Source organism: Manihot esculenta, chromosome 6, assembly GCF_001659605.2.
Source record: "Manihot esculenta cultivar AM560-2 chromosome 6, M.esculenta_v8, whole genome shotgun sequence".
NCBI lineage: Eukaryota > Viridiplantae > Streptophyta > Magnoliopsida > Malpighiales > Euphorbiaceae > Manihot > Manihot esculenta.
The window spans coordinates 22874401-22894958 of record NC_035166.2 but is presented as its reverse complement, the minus strand read 5'-3'; the positions used below and the strand labels follow the sequence as shown (position 1 = coordinate 22894958).

General features: G+C 32.7%; 3 protein-coding genes across 10 annotated transcripts; all 3 read right to left on the bottom strand.

The window, feature by feature from the left end:
- Window positions 1-1829: 1829 nt before the first annotated feature.
- On the bottom strand, window positions 1830-4529 carry LOC110616563 (transcription factor bHLH47). 6 transcript variants are annotated; one of them, XM_043957485.1, is made up of 7 exons: window positions 4185-4528; window positions 3776-3884; window positions 3446-3691; window positions 3219-3322; window positions 2948-3063; window positions 2667-2794; window positions 1830-2477 (listed from the first exon to the last, which is right to left on the bottom strand). In XM_043957485.1, exons 4-7 carry the CDS (start codon window positions 3221-3223, stop codon window positions 2109-2111), a joined length of 618 nt encoding a protein of 205 aa, XP_043813420.1. In that variant the 5' UTR covers window positions 3224-3322; window positions 3446-3691; window positions 3776-3884; window positions 4185-4528; the 3' UTR covers window positions 1830-2108. The 6 variants fall into 6 exon arrangements, with proteins under 6 accessions (XP_043813420.1, XP_043813419.1, XP_021614666.1 ...); XM_043957484.1 differs by having other exon boundaries at window positions 3219-3691; XM_021758974.2 differs by lacking the exons at window positions 3219-3322; window positions 3446-3691 and having other exon boundaries at window positions 4310-4529.
- A 562-nt stretch (window positions 4530-5091) lies between these two features.
- On the bottom strand, window positions 5092-9952 carry LOC110618026. 3 transcript variants are annotated; one of them, XM_021761030.2, is made up of 10 exons: window positions 9634-9951; window positions 8882-9165; window positions 8721-8785; window positions 7992-8032; window positions 7744-7832; window positions 7543-7656; window positions 6753-6830; window positions 6150-6215; window positions 5573-5644; window positions 5092-5441 (listed from the first exon to the last, which is right to left on the bottom strand). In XM_021761030.2, the coding sequence occupies exons 2-10, from the start codon at window positions 9029-9031 to the stop codon at window positions 5334-5336; spliced, it is 783 nt and encodes a 260-aa protein (XP_021616722.1). In that variant the 5' UTR covers window positions 9032-9165; window positions 9634-9951; the 3' UTR covers window positions 5092-5333. The 3 variants fall into 3 exon arrangements, with proteins under 3 accessions (XP_021616722.1, XP_021616720.1, XP_021616721.1); XM_021761028.2 differs by having other exon boundaries at window positions 8882-9048; window positions 9634-9950; XM_021761029.2 differs by lacking the exon at window positions 6753-6830 and having other exon boundaries at window positions 8882-9048; window positions 9634-9952.
- A 6633-nt stretch (window positions 9953-16585) lies between these two features.
- Window positions 16586-19259, bottom strand: LOC110616706 (transcription factor TCP14). Its single transcript, XM_021759169.2, has one exon. The coding sequence runs from the start codon at window positions 18970-18972 to the stop codon at window positions 17782-17784; it is 1191 nt and encodes a 396-aa protein (XP_021614861.1). The 5' UTR covers window positions 18973-19259; the 3' UTR covers window positions 16586-17781.
- Between the last annotated feature and the right edge of the window lie 1299 nt (window positions 19260-20558).

Sequence of the window (20558 nt, the reverse complement as noted above, 5' to 3'; positions counted from 1 at the left end):
AGGAATTTTATCTTAATGTTAAATGGAAACCTCTATATAATGTTTTTATATATATATTTATTATAATAACTTTAAATTTAACTATATTATTGTAAATATATATAATATATTTATTAAAAAATAAAATCTTAATATATTTAAAAGAATATCACCGCAGCACCACGCACTTTAAATTTAACTATATTATTGTAAATATATATATAATATATTTATTAAAAAATAAAATCTTAATATATTTAAAAAAATATCACCCCAGCACCACGCAGATTTAAAGCTAGTATCATATGTTAAAGCAACTATCTCTAGTGGTTGTTTAGTTGAAATGGTTGCTTTCTAGAGAGTTTATTTTCCTTAAATTTAATTGAGAAAAAATCATTTTAATATTTTAAAAGAATAAAAAAAAATAGTCAAACCAACATTTCATAAAATTTAAAATTTTTTAGTTGAGTTACTCTAACCAAATAAGATTATTGGCGAACTAAATTATACATTTATTATACATCTAATTTCTCTTACTATTTGGAATATATGAAAGGTAAGAATTATTCTAACCAAATAAAATTATTGGCAAACTAGACTGTATATTTATTATGCAGCTAATTTCTCTTACTATTTGGAATATATGAAAGGCACGTAATAAAAGAATATTTAAGTTTATTCTTCCAAATCTCTTTGCCACTTCATCACTTCATCTCGTGTTACTCTTAACTATTTGAAATTTCAGTAGTATGGTATTTTTATTACTCGCATTTCTCGGCGCTTACTTAGATAGGAGATCTAGTTATCTTCTCCTCATGGACTTTGAAATTTAATGTTGATGTGATATGTAGGATCAATTTTCTTTGTTGTTATAATAATTTGAAACACTATTGGTATTTTATTAGATGATAATGGTTAAATATGTTTGGAGTTATATTGTTATATATTGTTATATGGATGCAAAGATTCTTTTTTTATGTTGAATAAGTATGATTTTTTGTATCTTTTAGACGTAATGGTTATTATTACTAATGCTACAGTTTTAAGTTCTCAACTATTTTAACTCTTATTTTTTTTTTATCTCTCATTTGAATTTGTGCATCAATAATAATTTTTCAACTGTTTTATCTCTCATTTGAATTTGTGTATCGATAATATTGTTTTATCTCTCATTTGAATTTGTGCATCGATAATAATAGAGTTGTTAACATGACAATGAAATTTATTTGAGGAATATTTTTTTCATTTAATTGGCTAGTGGCTATTGTTGCTTTCATTAGGCAGGTCATGCAATAAATTTTTTTCGGTTTAATATGCTTTGTATGTAGAAAAGGAAAAAGAATGTTACAAAATTGAATAAATTATGAATACTTAGTAATTAGACTTACATCCATCCCCATCCCCTTGATAAGATCCAACGGGTAGGTTTCGAGCAAATGGGATTTGTATGCAATTGGGCTTATAATTCAGCTTTTGCGAAAAATTCATCTTCTTGATATAACAGATTTAACTGGTAATTTTGAGCTCGATGGAAATGAGAAAAGGAGTACCGGTTTTAAAACAAGGTGAATGGCTGCAAACAAGTTCAAATCATCTACGAACTATGTTACTTCCACTGTGCGAATGAATGCGGCTCAAATTAATTCGTTTTTTTTCCAATTCATAATTTTATTGTTTTTCCTGGATGGCAGCTATTAATTATTTAATATAAAATGATTTTAACAATTCTCATTTGACATCAATATATTATTGAACACTTTAATGGTTGCTGATACAATTAAATTAAATATTAAAATTTCATCCACTTCCCAGATTCTAAATTTGAATATGAAATTCGATCTTTATGATAATGAAGAAGAAAAAGAAATCCATTAAAGACAGAAGACTGATTTCACCACTACGGTCAATGAAAATATGATCAGGGTCAGGCATTCCCATAAGGGGGTTATCCAATTTTCTACCATTTCTCACAATGTTTAGTCCTGCTCGTCATACGATATTTTTTTAATCCTACCAATAAAACTATTTGAATTTGGTAACTAACCCAACCAAGCCAAAACAGAATATTTTACCTTCATTCACTTCCTCCAAGCAATATACAAACTCTACAAAGGGTATTGCCAAGGTCGCTATTGAACTTCTTTCCTACCCCTTAGCTGCTCCTCAAGAAGTTGGGAAGGCCATGAATCTGTAGACGTTGGATATCTAGCATGTGGTTTACTCACATTTGAGTTGGTCACTGGATAACCTTGGAGTTCAGGATGGAGGGGGACGACAATAACAGCTTGTGCTTGCTGCAATGTAGCATCTGCTGCAGGTAACCTCAGAGACTCTCCTGGGAAATGTTGTGTCAATTCGGGATGGTGAAACTCAGGAGGAGGCACATTCAGGTCAGGTTTTGATTGGGATACCCTTGCTTCCAGCTCACTTTTCAATCCCTCAATCTGAGTTTCTAGAGCAGAGTTCTCTTCCTTCAGCTCATTCTTCTCAATTGTCACCTACAATTCAAACTTGTTCCATTATTGACAACAGAAAAAAATTTTAGTAAATGTCTTTCTTCTCAGTTCCCAGGGATGCCTATTTTAACAGGTACATCAATTTTTGCATTAACAATCCAGATAATATCTAGTAAATATCAAGAGTAAAGGAAAAAAAAAAAAAGAAAAGAAAAGGAGATATGAACTTACATAGCGAGATTCAGATAATAGAGATGCATTCTCCTTGTTGAGGCCCTCAATCTGTCCAAGCAGGTCCTTCAACAATCTAGTAGCTTCAGACAATATGGAGGCCTTCCCATTATTTGGCTGAGTCAGTTCTGTGAAAGAAAATTCCTCAGGTGAGAAACAATGCCAAAATCCCAAACATCACTTGATCTAGTCTGTCAAACTGAAAGACCGTGATCAAAAGGCCTTCGAATAAATCTAAAATAAAGTGTCAACAAAAATTCACAGAAGAGAATTAACAGTACCAAGAGCACTGGCTAGTTGAAGGAAGAGCTCATTCAATTGCTCACGCTTTAGTTTTTCCCTCTCAGCCTTGTGAATTCTTTTGGGAACTTTCCCTTTATTCCTACCATGGAAACACCTGCATAGATATATTTAAATCAAGAAACAAAATTTAAAATATTGATTTTCATCCAGATTATAGTTCATCCAAATTAACTTGAGTCCCCTTTTTTAAGAGTTATTCAAAAAATTTACTTAAATCTGATATATTTCATTAAATTCAGGAACTCATACATCATATATAATTATAATTTCCGCCACAAACTAAAGGGCCAAATAAGCATGTATCACGTGTAGCACCATAAGCAAATTGGATTTTGCAGGCAACGGATCTACAACTGGCCAACAAACAATAGCTGCAACGTATCAGAAAACGCATATAATGATTAAACATAACAAAACAAGCACAAAACATGTTTTTGAGTGTTTTAGCCCCTGTAAGAGACCAGTACTGAACCCACTGTGGCAAGATCCTGGGAGAAAGAATTTGGAAAAGATCCAAGCCTTCAGCGCTTTTCTACTAAGGGTTTTTTTCTCCAAGACTTGAATGTTCACCATTGCAGCCTAAGATTTTTACTAATGCACCCATCTTCTTTCTACAGTGTTAACAATATTCCCAATAGAGCCCCTACTATAAACTGTAACCACACTTCAGTCCATATTGCTATTCGTTATCCCTCAATTTCAATTCCAAGAATTGAGATATGCTGACAAAATGCAATGTGAAAACCGATTAAAAATGTCGCCAAAACGATCTCCAAAATCAAAATTAAGATTATTCAATAACTGACCTTTTTTCAGTAATCTCTGCTGCTACATTCACCTCATCAGACGCGGAAGGAGAACCCTCAGAAACCATGCTCGTTCCAGTGAATTGAATCTGTCAAAACAGAACACCAACTGAAAAGCCAAAATAAAAGACATAAATTTCCTTGAAAAACCGCTAATACGAAGCAAATGGAAAGGAAACAAACACGATTATGAATTACCACATGAGCACTTCATTTTGCATTAGCAACAAAATTTGATAACAATTATGCAAAATGAAAAAGAAAAAGTCGAATTTCAAGCTTTCACCACTCTCTAAGCAACCAAATAAACTATCACAGATAAACAACCGAATTGCAGAAGCAGACACCGAAAGCCAACAAAGGAGAATTCCCAATTTGGCAATAAAAATTATCGAGAAGAAAAAGTTACCTTGACAAGCGAAGTAGGCCGAAGAAGTTAGAAAAATTTTAGATACAAAGAAGGAGAGATCAGAGAGATTTATGAGGCAAAATCAAAAGGATTTGAGATTGAAATTAGGGTTAAGATGCGAAAACCTAGTAGTTAATTTTGTAAGGTGTCGATGGAGAGTGCGTGACGTGTGTGGCGGGAGAGAAGATCATGTGGGAGGGAGCGTGGAGAGAACACGCCTCTTAATGCATTGAATCCATACGAGTATGGTTGACACGTGGTCTCCGGCGGCCTTTCGGCCTTTTGGTGCCTTTTTGCTTGTCCATGCGCTTGTCATTTGGTTTCCACACTTCCTAACGCACGTCAGCTCAGCAAAGCTCAGCTCACAATGCCACTAACGTAATTCGCATCACACGTAGCTTTCCCATCCCATTCATTTTCATTAATTAATTAATTTTTTTTTTTGGAAACCTCATTAATTTATTATTTTTCAATACAAATATATTTTTTTATGGATAAATATTTGAAAATGAAGAGAATCCAAACTTCCAAGATCATCATATTTATCTCACCAATCACTCGAATGAGTGATATGTTATTTTTCTTTTTTTAACTCGGCAAAAAATAGCATATTTTAAGGAAATTTGGAATATATCAATATAATTTGTACTTAAAACTCAATTTTTTATTATATTAGATAAATAAACCAAAAAGAAATTATTCAATTAATAACTTATTAATTTAAAAAAAAACTACAGGAATTAATTAAGTTATAAAAAAGGGGCCATCAAACTTTTTAAATCAAATTCATGTGGTAACTTAACGTGTTTCACCTTTTGTTGAACTGATTTTCTGAAGCTAAAGGCTTCATGAAATAGTTATTTTATTCAACTGAAATATTCGCCGTAGCTAGCATACAATACGTATATAGGAAATAGAAACGCACAACCACTTCATAAACAACGACAATAATACAAGTTGGTTGTATACTTTAGATTTGTGGGATAAAGAAAAGCAACATAACCTAAACTAGAGACAATTGCGATCATGATGAAACTACAATGCCTCTGAAGTTTAAAAGTAAAAAAAAAATAATAAAAATAAATAAAATTCTGGAGCCGTCAGTGGTAACAATATATGATCCTAATTATATTCGTGACTATGAAACTTTCAGGTTCTTTTGCATCCAAGTCGGAACCTGCGTTCCTTCATTCTTCCATCCAATGCGAGAGCCAATACGTCATATTCCTCCACGTACCACAGTTCAGAAATAACTACCTGAATGACATTCAGAACAGAAGTGGCTTTATTTTGTAGAAGAAAGTAAGGACACAAAACATGCATGCAGGAGTTGAGATTGAGGTGCGACTCAGGACAAATTACAAAACATCACAAACATAACAAAATACCTCAGCTCCGCGAATTATACTGTTTAGACGAGCAACAAGCTCATGGGAAACATGGAGTTCTTTTGAAGGTTCCTGCAAAGGATTGAATCAGCAAATATAAATAAGAACAATGTGCTATCTATCTTGCTATAAGATGTGTTTAATATGGGACGCGAGGATAATAACTATAAAGGAAGCATATTGCTTGATTAGAGGCTTAAGAGCATCAAGTCAAATTAACATTAATCCTAAGACTGCATTGCATTCTCATGTGAAGGTATCAATTTGAGAGAGTGGGAGAGAGAATATATTATTATCATTAAAAGGAATATCTCTCCCCCCACCTGTTATTTGAATTTTGGTAGTTAACTTTTGGTCTTGCATGCATCCCTTGTCAAACATAAGTAAAACAAATTATGCTGCATTCATGATCTCCATTAGTCCTCTCAGGACTATTGAATGCCACATATAATGCAAGTGTTTGTGCATCTGAAAAAGCAAGTTCATTCTTATTGTTGCAGCATACAGTTTACCATTGAAACACTGTTGCAATGTTAATATACACAACTGAATATAAGAAACCTCATCACATGCTTACCGTCGATGAAACTTTGGGATGACCAAGAAGCCTTGCAAAGGAAGTATGAAGAATAGCGTCATCATACTGCAGCAGTTATGACAGCAAATTAGCAAGCAATAGTTTCAATAGCAGTGTAGCAAATTTACGCTCCTTGGATCCAAATTTCTGTTTATTTGAAGGAGGCCAAGACAATTAAAATAGATGCAACTACAATAAGTTCTTGAAGAAGAGGCATAACCACCTCTAATCATCTTGAATTAAAATAACAGAATGTGAAACATTTCAAATGGGAATGACCTGGTGCCAGTAGAGGCGGACCAGAAGATTTTACTTCAGTCAACATTTCATGGTCAATTCACTGTCAGGCATGAAAGGAGGACTGGAGGAGTTGGGACAAAAAATTCATAGGAAAGAAAAATACTGTGAAGTTAAAAGGGGAAACCGAAGTTAAGCAACAATAATTGCATTTGCAGACATGGTAAAAATTTGACCATATAGATCCTGCTATCCTGCAAGTACTTAAAACCTCAAGCATATTGGCATTCTTCTTGTGACTTTCAGAAAAGTAACAAGACTGTGCCTAGTCTTACAAACGCAATTAGAGATTCACATGGTTCTTACAAGTTGCTTTTCTGGGGCACGTGGAAGTGCAGACCTCAATTTAGCACGAATTGTTACAGGGTCAGGTCCGGAGATCACCTACAAAAAGCATTGCAGTGAAGTAATAGTACTACTAATAGCTTCTTGGGATTATTCTTCAAGTAACCTGTTCCTGATGCTATCTATATGTATGACAAACAAAAAGTGGCACTCGAATTAAAAGATATACCCATCCTGATACGATAAATGGGAGACAAACATCACTCAAAAAAAAAAAAAGAAACTTGCAATTAAAGAAAGACGGCTTCACAAGAAACATCAATTTATGGAAGAAAACAAGTGATGTTTGAGTTTAGCTTGAGTGGCAGATAAAGCTCTGTAAAGTAATCAAGGATATAAACTTAACCAGAGCAGTAAGTGAAGAAAATGAAAAATCAACAGTATCTTTCTCCTGTAAGCATGTGTTCACTCTTTTGTAGGTTAGAAATTTCAGTCTTAAACACTAAAAAAGAGGAAGATTCCATATAGGGCGTGCTCCATTTTGTATGTCATGCTAACCAACCATGCACCATGATGAATGCCTTTACGAAGATGTGAATGTAATTCCAAGTGATTTCAATTTCATAATAACTGCCTTGATTACAAGAGAGAGGACTTCCTCTTCTTTGATGGGTTTTGATCAGAGAAAAATAGCTAGTGATAATTTTCAGAAGATCAAGATATGCTTCCTTTCAGAAAGAGAAATTGAGAAAGACAATGACACCCAGCTTCATGAAATAATCAAAATATTGATTTGTTAAGAGAAAACTACCTGCCAGCATCCAAGAAGCACACCAGTTGAAGTCAAAACCACTCTATCTAAGACAATTTTTAAGGGACAGAGGCCCTCAGCAACAGCTCCAACAGCAGTTGCTTCAGCTTCAATCTGACAAAATAAAAGAGGATTCATGGTTTATATTGATACTCGGACAAGAAGTTCGAAGATATATGAATTGGACCCTAGGCAATTTACCTCATCCTCTGTTGCGGGAACAGGTACAATATGATGTGAAGCATGAAACATACTGAAATGGTATAAACTAGAGTTCTGAAACCAAATCGCTAACAAAAATACATGTTAGCCTGGCAACAAAATTTTATACAAAAAAAAAAAAAGCCCCCTTAACTAAGCTTGAAATACTTTTCATATGAATTAAAAGCACAAACTCAGAATTTCAAAAGCAACATTCACATTAATAGGTAGGCAATACGGTTATATACCTTTACCAAAGTATGGGTGAAACACTTGTTTTGCAGACTCCCTACAGAAAAAAGTACATGATCTTAATCATAAAAAAAGGAAATACTAACAAAACTTTTAAAGAAGCCTGGAATTAATGCAGGAGATAACAGAAAGTATACTGGAGCAATTATACACGCAAAGAGGGAAATGTTCTCCAAAGTAATCAAATGCTCTGCTACACTCCATGTTACATTTTACAGGGATCAGATTGACCATCTAATGCATGTTAGTCAAGAAGCAATTTTATGAAGGGGTGAAAAAAACATAATTAATTGACTTCAGCCATTTGAGGAGCAATAGTAAGCTAATAACACTTTTTTTTTTTGACAATTATTAAGCCATGAATCTCTAGTAGATACCTGCCTTCTATGAACCATATGAGATTTCAGGGGCTTGATTTTTCCTACTTATCGATCAAACAGATCAAACAGATTGCAGTAACATCCTTAACACATACAAAGCACTAAAACATATTGACACTTTTTCTTCCTTTTGTTCCACCTTTCTTTTTATTTTCAAAAATTCCATTGACATATTTTGTTCAATGCAATGACTAAAAACATATTTGTTTTGCCAATTCGCTTCTTAGAGCCCATATTAGATATAGGCTAAATCACAAATATGATTCACTTAAAATTCACAATTTCTTAATCAAATGACAAAAGGAATACCAACATAACAAAATGGAAAAAAAACTAAACGCTTACGAGATGGGTACTGAGTATTCAGGGCTAAGATACAGCACATTTGCCCTGACAGGAGGGTTAGCTGCCTGCAAAAAGAAGGCAAGCATCACTCACTTCTTAAGAGAACATAGATAAGAAGCAACACTTATATCTCTTAATCTTCCATTTGCCCCAATGCTTACCTTATGTACAGGCTTTACAGATCCATCTTTCAAGGTGAAAATATCTGAAAGAGACAACGACTGAGTTGTTCCTCCGTGTTTGAGGAATGCTGGTCCATTCTCATCCAAATCTCTTTCCATTTTATCATATAATCTTGATCTTTGTTCCATATTGGAAACAGGAGAATCTGATACAAGTATTCCCAAAGTTAGTAGTTGCTAGTTCGTACAATTCCACTGTTCTCGCATACATCAGTGAGTATCTAGAAATTCACACCCCAAATTTGATTCCAACAAAACTCGAGCTAAGAAGAAAAAAAAATGGAGAATTAATTTCATATTTCATTAACATTGATAAGAGAAGGTAATAAACGAATAATAATTTGTAAAATTCTAAGAAAATTTGCCGAAAACTTGCAGAACTAAATCCTCCATCTTCAAAATTCCGTTGCAGAAACGAAACGAAACAAAAAGTTAGTTACTCCGGTTAGGAAAAATACTTTATGAGTTCAATAATCATCAAATCATACATAAAATACATGCAATTAATTCCTTCTACGCCTGCTCATCTAACGTGAGGGCCTAATCTAAAAGGCTCAAGACCATAACCATAGAAGCTTAAGCATAGAGCATGGAAAGATCTCATAATTAGTCATTTATATGTTAGATTAAGTCTCCCGCAACCGTATTTCAACGCTCCAGAATCAAAGTTTCCAGGAAGTAAATTATAGCGAGAACTAAAAGAAGAAAGAACACCAGGACAGGTAGAATACCTATAGTAGAAGTGTAACCAAGGGAAGATGAATTATTGAGAGCCAGGCGGAGCAAAGAGAAGTAAATGGCTATGCAAATAGACCAGATCAGAACCACAGTCTTTGAATGGCTCCACCAATTTCTAACCACTTTCGCCATCTCCATTAATTGAATGATAATATAATGCTTGTGAAAGAACCGCCGCTTCCACCGCCACCACCGTCCATACTACGACGCTAATTCCGTTTGGTAGATCCAAAAGCAAAAGTCAGAAACAGGTTGATATCTCTCTCTCTCTCTCTCTCTCTCCATTTGCCACTTCCTGTGGCATGCTAAAAATATCAAGTTTCACCCTGGTTAGATTACCATGATATGGTGATTTTTTTAACTAAATTTTTTTAATTAAAAATAAAATTTAGAGAACCACACATAAGATCCTATAATTTTTTTTTATGTGAGATCAAATAACCAACAATTTCAATTTTTACCAAATAAATTTGCAATTTTTCATCTAAGTTTAAATAGATCCTACCATAATAAATTAATAATTAAATATTTTTCCATTATTTTCTAAATATTAATAATTATAATTACTATTGTAAAATTAATTAAAAGTTAAAACATTAAAAAACATTAAGAGACAAAATAAAATAAAAAAAGTGATTTTGTCGGCATTTTATGTGCGGATTACTTTATGTTAAAGTAGCATTTGGTATTGCGTCATAACAACTATTTTTAGATGTTTATAAAAAAAAAAATTAATATAAAATTTATAATATGAAATATTAATTTGATATAAATTAAATTATAAATTTTAAAATGAAAATAAATGAAATGAAATTTTTATTTTTTTATTTTTTTTTCTGAAAAATATTTTTAAAAAATGTCAATTAATAATTATATTTAATACTTCCATATCATAGTAATAAGGGTGCTGTGAATTCCAGTAACACGACTACCATTCAGGATTTCAATCAGTGTTCATATTCGGATTGTGAAATAAATGTGGGAAAAAAAATGATTTGGGTTTTTGTTTTTCTATGAAATGGTTGGGATAGTAAGAATAATTGCGGAATAATGAGAGAAAGAAGGAAAATGAGAACATTTATGGACTTTAGGATGTTGAATTAGGAAATAGATCAAATGGCTCGAGATGTTCTCGTTATTTTACTTTTTCAAATTTTAGTTTTTATAAATTATTTAATAATTTTAAATTAATATAATAAAATCAATTTAATTTTGTTATTAAAAAAGGAAAATTATTATTTTAATTTTTTGTTAAAAAAATTATTTCAACTTAAATGAAAAGTTATAGATTTATTTGATTATAAAATTAATTTCAGCTATTTTTTATATAAATTTATTTAAACTTTTTCCATAAAAATTGTTAAAATATACTCACACTAATATCATGTAATTTACCAGTTAATCAATACACGTCTTTTTAAATAAAATATTAATATAAGATAATAATAGTTCAAAATAAATTTTGAACAATTACTATAAAATAAGTTTACGTGATAAAAGTCTAATAAAGTGATATACGATCTCACCTAATTAGTCTATTATATTTCAAATCACATGTATAATCACGAGATTTTATATCCGCTAATTGAATTTTTACGAAATTTGATAACCATTTTTATTTTATTATAGTATAAAAGTTTATGAACACATAGATTAAAAGTATGCATTATTACACTATTCTTGAGTTCAAAGCAACTCATTACACTCGTCCTTTTTTTCAGCGTTAACCACTTCGCTTTCTTTTTCTTGCAGATTGATAATCACAGTTCAACTCCATTTTATCCACATCATTTGGTTTCGTTATCAAAAATTTTCATTGAATTTTTCATATTCAATTGGAGTAGAAATTGATTTTTCATTCATTTTCTCCTAAAAATAATTTTTTTTTCTATTTCTATTTTTTAAAATAGCTGATCATTTATGAGTCGCTACTAAAACTGCCGTCAACAAGGGTGTAATCATTTCCTACACTCTCATTTTCTCTTAAAAAAAACTTTTTTCATTTTTATTCTTTAAAATAGATGACAATTTAGGAGTTACTATTAAGACCATTATCAACAAGAGTGTAATCATTTCCTCCACTCCTAATAGTGGAGGAAATACCCTATCAATAGTCAATGAGACTGATTTGAACGATCTAAATAATGAGCAGATGCTTCAATATATAAAAATGTTACAGGCCATTCTCGAGTAGTATAAAACTCGGGAGGAGGTTTCTTTCATGACTTTTGGGATAAGGGAGAAAACTTCTATCAACACCTCAAATGTAATGATTCGAAAATTGGACCGTTACCAGCGCTATTATATAGAATTACATTCTTGTGGTCATGCAAAGCAAATATTAATTAGATTTATTATATAAATAATAATTATAATATAAATTTATTTATTAGATATTTAATTAATTATTAGAATTGTAACGGTCGCTGTCTGTTTGAGGAATTGCGGAAGCTGATCGTCCCACATCGGAAGATTATAAGAAATTGAAATTGTATATAATAGCTAGCACAGAACTACTAAATAATTTGGGTTAACCATTTCGGGCCAAGTGGAAAAGTAGATCCAAAAGTTATTTGGGTCAGTTCGGGTCCGGCTGTTTCAATTGGTATCAGAGCCGTCCGAAATACTAGCGAACCACAATATCCAAGGGTCCGGTCCTGATTAGCAATTGTATTGGATTCAGTTGCGACGAGGACGTCGCAAAATTTAGCGGGACCGAGTGTAACGGTCAGTTGCCTGCTTGTGGAATTGCGGCAGCTGCGGTCCTGGTTAACAATTGTATTGGATTCAATTGCGACGAAGACGTCGCAGAATTTAATGGGACCGAGTGTAACGGTCAGCTGCCTGCTTGTGGAATTGCGGCTGCTGATCGTCCCACATTAGAAAATTATAAAAAAATAAAATTGTATATAATAGTTAGCACAGAACTACTAAATAATTTAAGTTAACCATTTTGGACCAAGTGGAAAAGTGAATCCAAAAGTTATTTGGGCCAGTTCGGACTCGGCTGTTTTAATAATTTTTTATGATAACTTCATTTTTTATAAAAATAAACTTTTTATTTTAGTAAAATTAAAATACATTTGTATTCATTTTAAAGTAGTAAATAATTTTAAATGCGTAACACTAAAACAATAATCAAAATAATAATATTAAAATTAAAATATTATTAATATTGATATAAAAAGTATGTTGCATATAATTTTAATAATAGTATTATATTATTTTCTATATATTTTAATTATATAATTTTTTAATTAAAATATACCTATATAATTAACATTTAAAAGTATAACACATAACTAATAAGTGATTACATAATTGATAACTATAAGGTCATACAATATACTAATGACTGAAATAATTAAAAAATAAAAATAAAAGATAATATTAAAGTATTTACACTTATAATTAAGTGACTATAATTAAAAATAAATAGTGTGTATATATATAAATTTATTTACATATAAAAATAAAAATATATATATTTACTAAAATTATAAAATATTTTTAAAAATATATGTGTAAAATTGATTATTTGGTTTGATTTTAATTGACTATGATTATAGTATCAAAACAGGAAAAAAAATATTAAACATAATTCAGTACAAATTGGCATTTTTCTTCAATTTCTGTATAATATAATATGATTTTTTTATTTGAATCAGATTAAATCATTTACTGCAAAAAAAAAAAAAAAACAGAGGAATTAATCACTTTTTGAGTTTTTTTTACCCTTATTGAAATATAATTTTTTTTTTAAAATTTAATTTAATTAATTTTTTTTTTATCTTTTTTCGTTTATAATACAAAATTTTTAAAAAAAATAAAATCATATATAATTTTATAAAATCATATATAATTTTATAAAATCATAAAATAAATCATTGCGACAAACGACATGTGTGAACTTTAATGCATAGTTCCGACATCACACATGCAATCTTTTACTAAACTTCCAATTATTTTTTTTTGAGATAACTAAACATTCAAGTTATGCATTAACTTAAAATTATCAAATTACTGTGAAAAATGAAATACGAATCAAATTCAGAATAATGTAAATATTACAAATTAATAGCTTTCATTTAATGAAATGACATATTGGATATTGCATACCGTTAATGTTGAAATTGCATATATTAAATATGAAATAATTCAGTTCAAATTTTGAATTTAATTTTTATTTAATTTAAAATAATTAATTTAAATTACTTAATAATTTTATATTAATTATTATATATAATTTTAATTTATTGTATTCCGCCGATATGAACGCTTTCTCACAAACTGAATAAGTCGTAAGGTGAGGAAAAAAAAAAATACCCACTTACTCTTGAACTGTAACTTGAACTATAAAATGAGAAGAGTTGTAAAAATTCCCTACTATATAGTTTGACAGGACAAAGGCAGTGCAGATGAGGAGCCAAATTCTGAGATGAAGTTACTAGTTACTAGCTAGATGCAAAAGATTCTCACTCATCCTGCTGCCTCTATGGTCTACTTAATTACCCTGCATCTATAATTTTGGTAGGTTCAGGTGGGACATTAATTGACCCAGATGGTACTATTACTATTTGAAAGAGCCATTGCTTTGTTTTTAAATGTTGCAATGATGATATTCATTTCCCTTTTCACCTATTCATGTAATAATAAATATCATAGTACTATAAGACCTTAGTTTTTACAAATTATGTAAATTGTTAGTGTCAATGGATTTTATGTCACTGATACTGAAATTGACTTTAAAATTGTGATCTCGAGTTTGAGTCGTTATTGGAGTGAAGGTATTGATTGGATCCAATGGCTTAGAAGCAAAGGAAAAGAAAATTGAAATGCCGGAAATAGGTGCGCCCAAAAGTTGGAAAGAGAGAACAAATTTGTGGGTGGAGGGTGCTGTGTTGGTGGGTCATTCACCCACTAAAATTTTCTATTGCATGCTAACAACCAACCTGCAGGCTGAACGCCAGAAGGCATGCACATGGATTTGTATAGAAGATGGATTAATTAAGAGATTTCATGGGCCCAAAATTAGTGAAAAAATCAAAGATTTTATGGGCCAATTCCATAGGCTTAGCACATAACAAGCAATGCTTTGTCTCCTAAGCCGATACCGACTTGTTAATAGCTTGTGGATTTATTAGATGGTCTAATCATCAAGAGTTTGTTGGAGGACCCATTTGGCTTCTAGCTCATGGCTCATGTCCATGTGCAAATTGGGTACGGAGGAGAAGCCTTTTTCTTTTGAGCTATGATGATTTTGACACCATTTTCCCAAGCATTACACAAGGCTAATAATAAGTATCAAAACATGTGCTGCTCAATTGGATTGATGTCCTTGAGGAGGCAATGCCACTCCATTGCTTTCAACTCTTCAAATTTCACGACGTCAATTTTTATTTTATGATGCACGAATTAATTTTTTTTATAAAATTTTGAGAAAAGTAATTTTATGTTTGAGTTTTTTTTTTTTTTTCTACTTTATAAAAATGGATGGATTCATTATTTATAGGGTTAATTGCAAAAGTAATTCAATTTTTTTTGGAGTTGAAGGTTCTGTAAGTTTCCCTTAGTTATCCCTCTCTCTCTCTCAATCTCTTAGAAGGGTAGCATGCCTAACAATATAATTATAACTCTCCACCCTTAATCAAAGGCACTTCTGTCAATGATAAATAACTAGAAAATTTTCATCCATAAGAACACTCTAAGAAATTAATAACCATCCTTTAACTTTTGGGGTGGTTCATTTATGAATTTCATCATTGGTTTGTAACCTAGAACTTGTATCCTGTTTCTTCTTAATGTTAACATTCACTACTTTGACCTTAAAGATGCAAAAAACCCTTGAAATGTTCTGCACTTGAGATTGAGTCTACTGTTAGGTCCCTTCCTTCATTTTAAGAGTTAGTGTGATTCAAATAACCCTAATCCCCTTCTCCATCTCCCTTCCTTCCAACTCCAGTAAGCCGTTTCCCACATCCACCTCTAAAAATCTATGCCTACCCATGTCCAGCTGCAGCACACTACACCTGACTATGTCGTCGATCTTGGGCATGGGCCACCGGCTTCACGACTGGACTGATACTCGTTGCTCCTATCTTCTTGGTCGATAATAAGAGAATGGATTTGCGGAAAAGGGACGCAAGATTATCAGAGTAGGAGTGAAGAAGTGCCAGGCTTCAAATTCAAAGATCACTGAGAAATTACCGGATTTGAAGGGAGGGAATTATACATGTTACTGGCTGAAGAGCGAGAGAGCATTCAAGAGTTCATGCTTATACCTTTTGCAAGAAGGCGAGGCAAGAATAGGAGCATGGTACTGCTTTGAATCCCAAGAGCAGAGTTGCTACTCCGTTGCAAAACTCTTGTCACTCACCTGACTGTTACCTGTGGAGAGACACTGTGTTTCCATTGAAGTTAGATATATCTATATAACAACTAATAAAAAATTCTAGGGGAACTGGGTGAAAAAACTAAAGTTACGGGGCATTTCATATATATTTAAGGCTTATTTGATTTACCTATCGAATGTAATTAATAGTTTATAATTATTGATTGATAGATAAAGAAGTTCACGTAAATCAAATATTTAGTAAATTTTTTATAATAATCATTGTTAACATGTAAAATAATTATTAAATATATTAAAGTAAATATATAATTATTGATTTATCATGTTATATCGTTTATTTTATTTTCTAAATAAATATATATTTGTTATTTGTTATATAATATAATATTTATTTTATTATTGAAGTTGGTAAGTTTATTAAACTTGATAAGTAATTTCACATCAGAATCAAATAATATGATTTATCCTTAAAAATTCACTTTTTTTGGACACATCATATTTTTTTTAAAATGTTTATTATATTTAAAAACTCTTAAAAATAGACATTTAATCAAGAAACTATATATAAGTACACTGACAAATGCTTCATATGCAATGTTTTTTTTTAAAAAAAAAAAAAGATTTGACATTTTTTTTTTTGGCCAAAGAGCTTTAACTGGGTAGAAATCACACGTGAAGCAAGAATATGAAACCTAAGGGAATTAAATAAAGGAAGCGCATGGATTCACTGATTAGGACCCATAGGTAACACACTGCCAACTACTAGATTAAAATGAAAAAACAAAAGAGAAAGGATTTGAAACTAAGACATCGTAGGAAGGGAGAACGTTACGTAACAACTTGGGATGTTATTCGAATGAAACTTCAGATTCCACATTTTTCTCACTGTGACCCAATCATGCAATGTGCCCATAAAAACATTGGCCCACTCAATGAACGGTCTAGATTAGATCATCTGTGAGAGTTGGGTCTAGCAAAACCCACCACCGATCTCTACGGTGCCAGCAAGCAACTAATCTCCCGTTCATCCCTATATACGTGAGTGAAAGAGAGAGAGAGAGAGAGGAATGATCCACCTGTTTGTCAGTGACATTGTACATTGGTTAGGGCAATGACCAGCATTTGGGTCCCACCACCTGAGCCAACACCTGGAACTGATAAGGTCTGGGTCCCACAGTCCTATTACCCCCCATCTCTCTGAAAAATCTTAATCATTGATGCAGTAAACCTTGAGATTCATGGCAGAGATTTTAGAATCAGAAAGAAAGAAAGGATGCAGTTTTTAAATGCTGCATTGCAGTAACACTGTTTTATCTCTTTCTTTCACTACAAATACTCAACTTTTTATGGCTCTTTCACCTCCACAGTAACATATATAGAGAGAACTCATCCATTTGCCAGTTAGCTGCTTGGAGAGTCTTATACTTTTCTTTAATTTCCAGCACAATTAACGCGTAAATTACAAGCACCACCAGAGCTTTTGACAGAGAGACGAGAGAAAAAGAAAGGAGAAAACGAACAATGATGATCATGATGAGTTATTGTGTAGTACTAATTATATATGATCAAGCATATGAGAAATTTTTATCAAAAACCAGCCAATACCCATGTTAAATAATATTGTCATCCCTCAACCAAACCCTAAAATCCCATATTAATCGCACAAAAAATTTGGAATACTTCACCAAAAAGGAAAAACAGATCTCAAATTCAAGAACAATCAAACCTCATGTGTGTTACACATCAAACAACACAACTGGGTGATGATCGTCGTCATCGTCATGATGCTCTATGAGTGATGACTTGTTGTGTCGTGCCGATCATCCCCGTTGCCACTGCCGCAACCACCGCCGTGGTGTGAGTGCGACCCACTTGCCTGTGAGTCCGACACCCCGGGAGACCGATATGGATTTAGTCCAGCAAGCATATTCAAATGGCCTTCGCTGATGCCACTGTTTCCGCCACTACCACCACCACCGCTAATGCTGCTAGACCCCAACTGCTGGCTCGGTAACAAGGCCACAGGGGCAGGAAAATTCATAAAATGCAAACCACTAGACGTAGTCCCTCTGTACAAAGCACTGTTGTTAACGGATGGAAATGTCCATATAGGATCTCCACTCATAGCTTGATTGTTAGGATTTGCAAGCATCCAAAAATTTGCTGGAATCTGATTATGGCTAGCTGGGATTGCCCCGGTACTGGATTGCAAAAAGTAGCTACCCATCTGATGCTGTTGCGATGGTAATTCTTGCTCTTGCCTTCTCTTCCTGCTCAAGCTCTCTTCTGTCTCCGTCGACAACTCCAGGGAAGAACTGTCTCGCAATTCTTGCTTTGCTTGGAGCATAGCATTCAAATTGCTAGACTGGAAATTTAGAAATGTTGGTGTAGGTGAGGTTTCTAGGCCAAGACCTGGGAACAAACTTCTGCGTTGTTGCATTGAAAAGTTTGGATTAAAGCTTGCCGATCTTAGCTGAGAAGGGACTGACATACTGGAGCCTGAGCTACGTAGAGATATGTTAAGGGAGGTGAAATTGGCAGGGATTGTACCGGTGCCTGTGGCGGCGATCACCGCTGGTTCTGCTTGTTGAAGTAACCATTCGATGGTTTCACCATCGGATTTGTGACCCAGTTCACGAGTAAGCTGGAAAACCCTAGCAGCACAGAGAGCAGGCATGCGAATTCTGCGGCCTCGTCCATCGACCTTCGTGTGTCGGTCTTTAGTGGATGTTCGTTTAGGAGGAGGTTTCTTGGAGGATTCCGGGACAATCTGGAGACTGGAAGAGGAACGGTTTAGAGTACTGTTGTTGTTATTACTGTTGTTTGGTTCAGCTGCAGAGGAGATGGGGAGAGAAGAAGGATAAGGAGAGTTGGAAGAACAAGGCTCATCATCTTTCTTTTCCAGTAATTGGAATGGGAAGTTAGGGCGGTGGTGATGGTGGTGCAGGTGGTGGTGGAGCTGATCATCGCCTCCTTCCATGATGGCATGAAAGTATGTGGTTTCTCTAATGGCTTTTTCCTCTTTTTGGGATGTTTTCTTCTTCTGCTGTAATCTAAGAGGAAAGAGCGAGGTTTTTCAGTTTAATGGTTTCTCTCTTCTGTTTGGGTTGCTGGAATTCCCTTGAGAAATTGATGTTGGATAGAGGATAAGGGAAGAGGGCAGGCAAGCTTTAAGCAACAAAGATAATGAGTGGGAATTATATGGGCAACCTTTAAAAAGCAAAAATTTTTCAGAAAAGAAATTGCTTTGTTGATGTGCAGGGAGGCTTCTTTATTTTATTTTATTTTATTTGTTTATTTCTAAAAAATATAAAGAATGAAATATAAATAAAAATTAAAAGGAAACATATGAGATTTTTAATTTAGTGAATGAAGGGCTCCTTTTTAATAAATAAATTAAATTTTATTTTTATTGTGGATGGACAGCCCCTTTGGTTCAGACTCCACGTGAGGTGCTCTTTATATCATTCAATCCATAAAGACAATGGAGGCCAAAGGTGGGACCCAATCCCAAGTCAAAAAAATGAGAGACTTATAAAGGAAAGATTATGGAGTGGGACCCATCTCATTCAAGTAATCATTTCATTTTGCCTTTGTTCTGCACCTTTGTTGGGGGACTCTGGGATTCCTCCCCTCCTACCAGTCTAATTTGTTTTCACCCCCCCTTTTTCACTTTCCCTTTGGTTAGGTTTAGGGTTAGGGTTTCCTAAGCATGAACATCAAATTCCTTAAAAATGACATTTTCTTGGGGGTCAAATTATGGATAATCAAACCTTTTATTTGTGTATTTTTGTTGGAATCATCTCCTACTTTGCCCTAATATACTTCCATTTTTGGATTTCTTAAGGCATTATTATCAATCTGACATTGACCATAGCACCATGAAAGTCAAATAAGTTGGAGCAAAAATGGAGCTACCTAGCTAAATCTTTAATTATAGCCATCTGATCTTAGGCCTACGTTATTTCTTTATTTATTATTTAATTAACATAATTATTATTTATTTAATTAGCACAAAAGAAAGGAATACATCATTTGATGATACAAATAATTTAATTTGCAACACTGAGCATATACTAATTGCCTCTAATTTAATTTATATTAATGAATAGTAATCATTTTAATCTTATATATATAACTACTCATGATTGTGTTTCAATCTGTAATTGTTAAATAAAATTCTATCCTTTTGATTTCTTCATTAATTGGTAGGGACATCTGATTATTCATATTTAACGAAAATTCATTATTATATATAGCATTTCCTCAGGTGAGGTTTATACAGTTATTTTATATACACCCAATAAAATGCAAATAAGAATTTTTTATTATTATTATTTTTTGGGTTTCAAAATTCGGAAAAAGAGATTATAAAAGTTTAAATTCCAAATGTTTTTATTTAAATAAAGTTATTTTTGATTTTGAGTATTTCAAATCTAAATTTTGAGTGAGGAATTTTTTTTATCCGTGTTTTTTTGTGGTGTTGTTGGTTTTTGGTAGTTTCTTCCTACTTGTAAGCTTGGGTCTCCAAGTTCATGCAAGATAGATTGCCGAGGAGATGTGTAA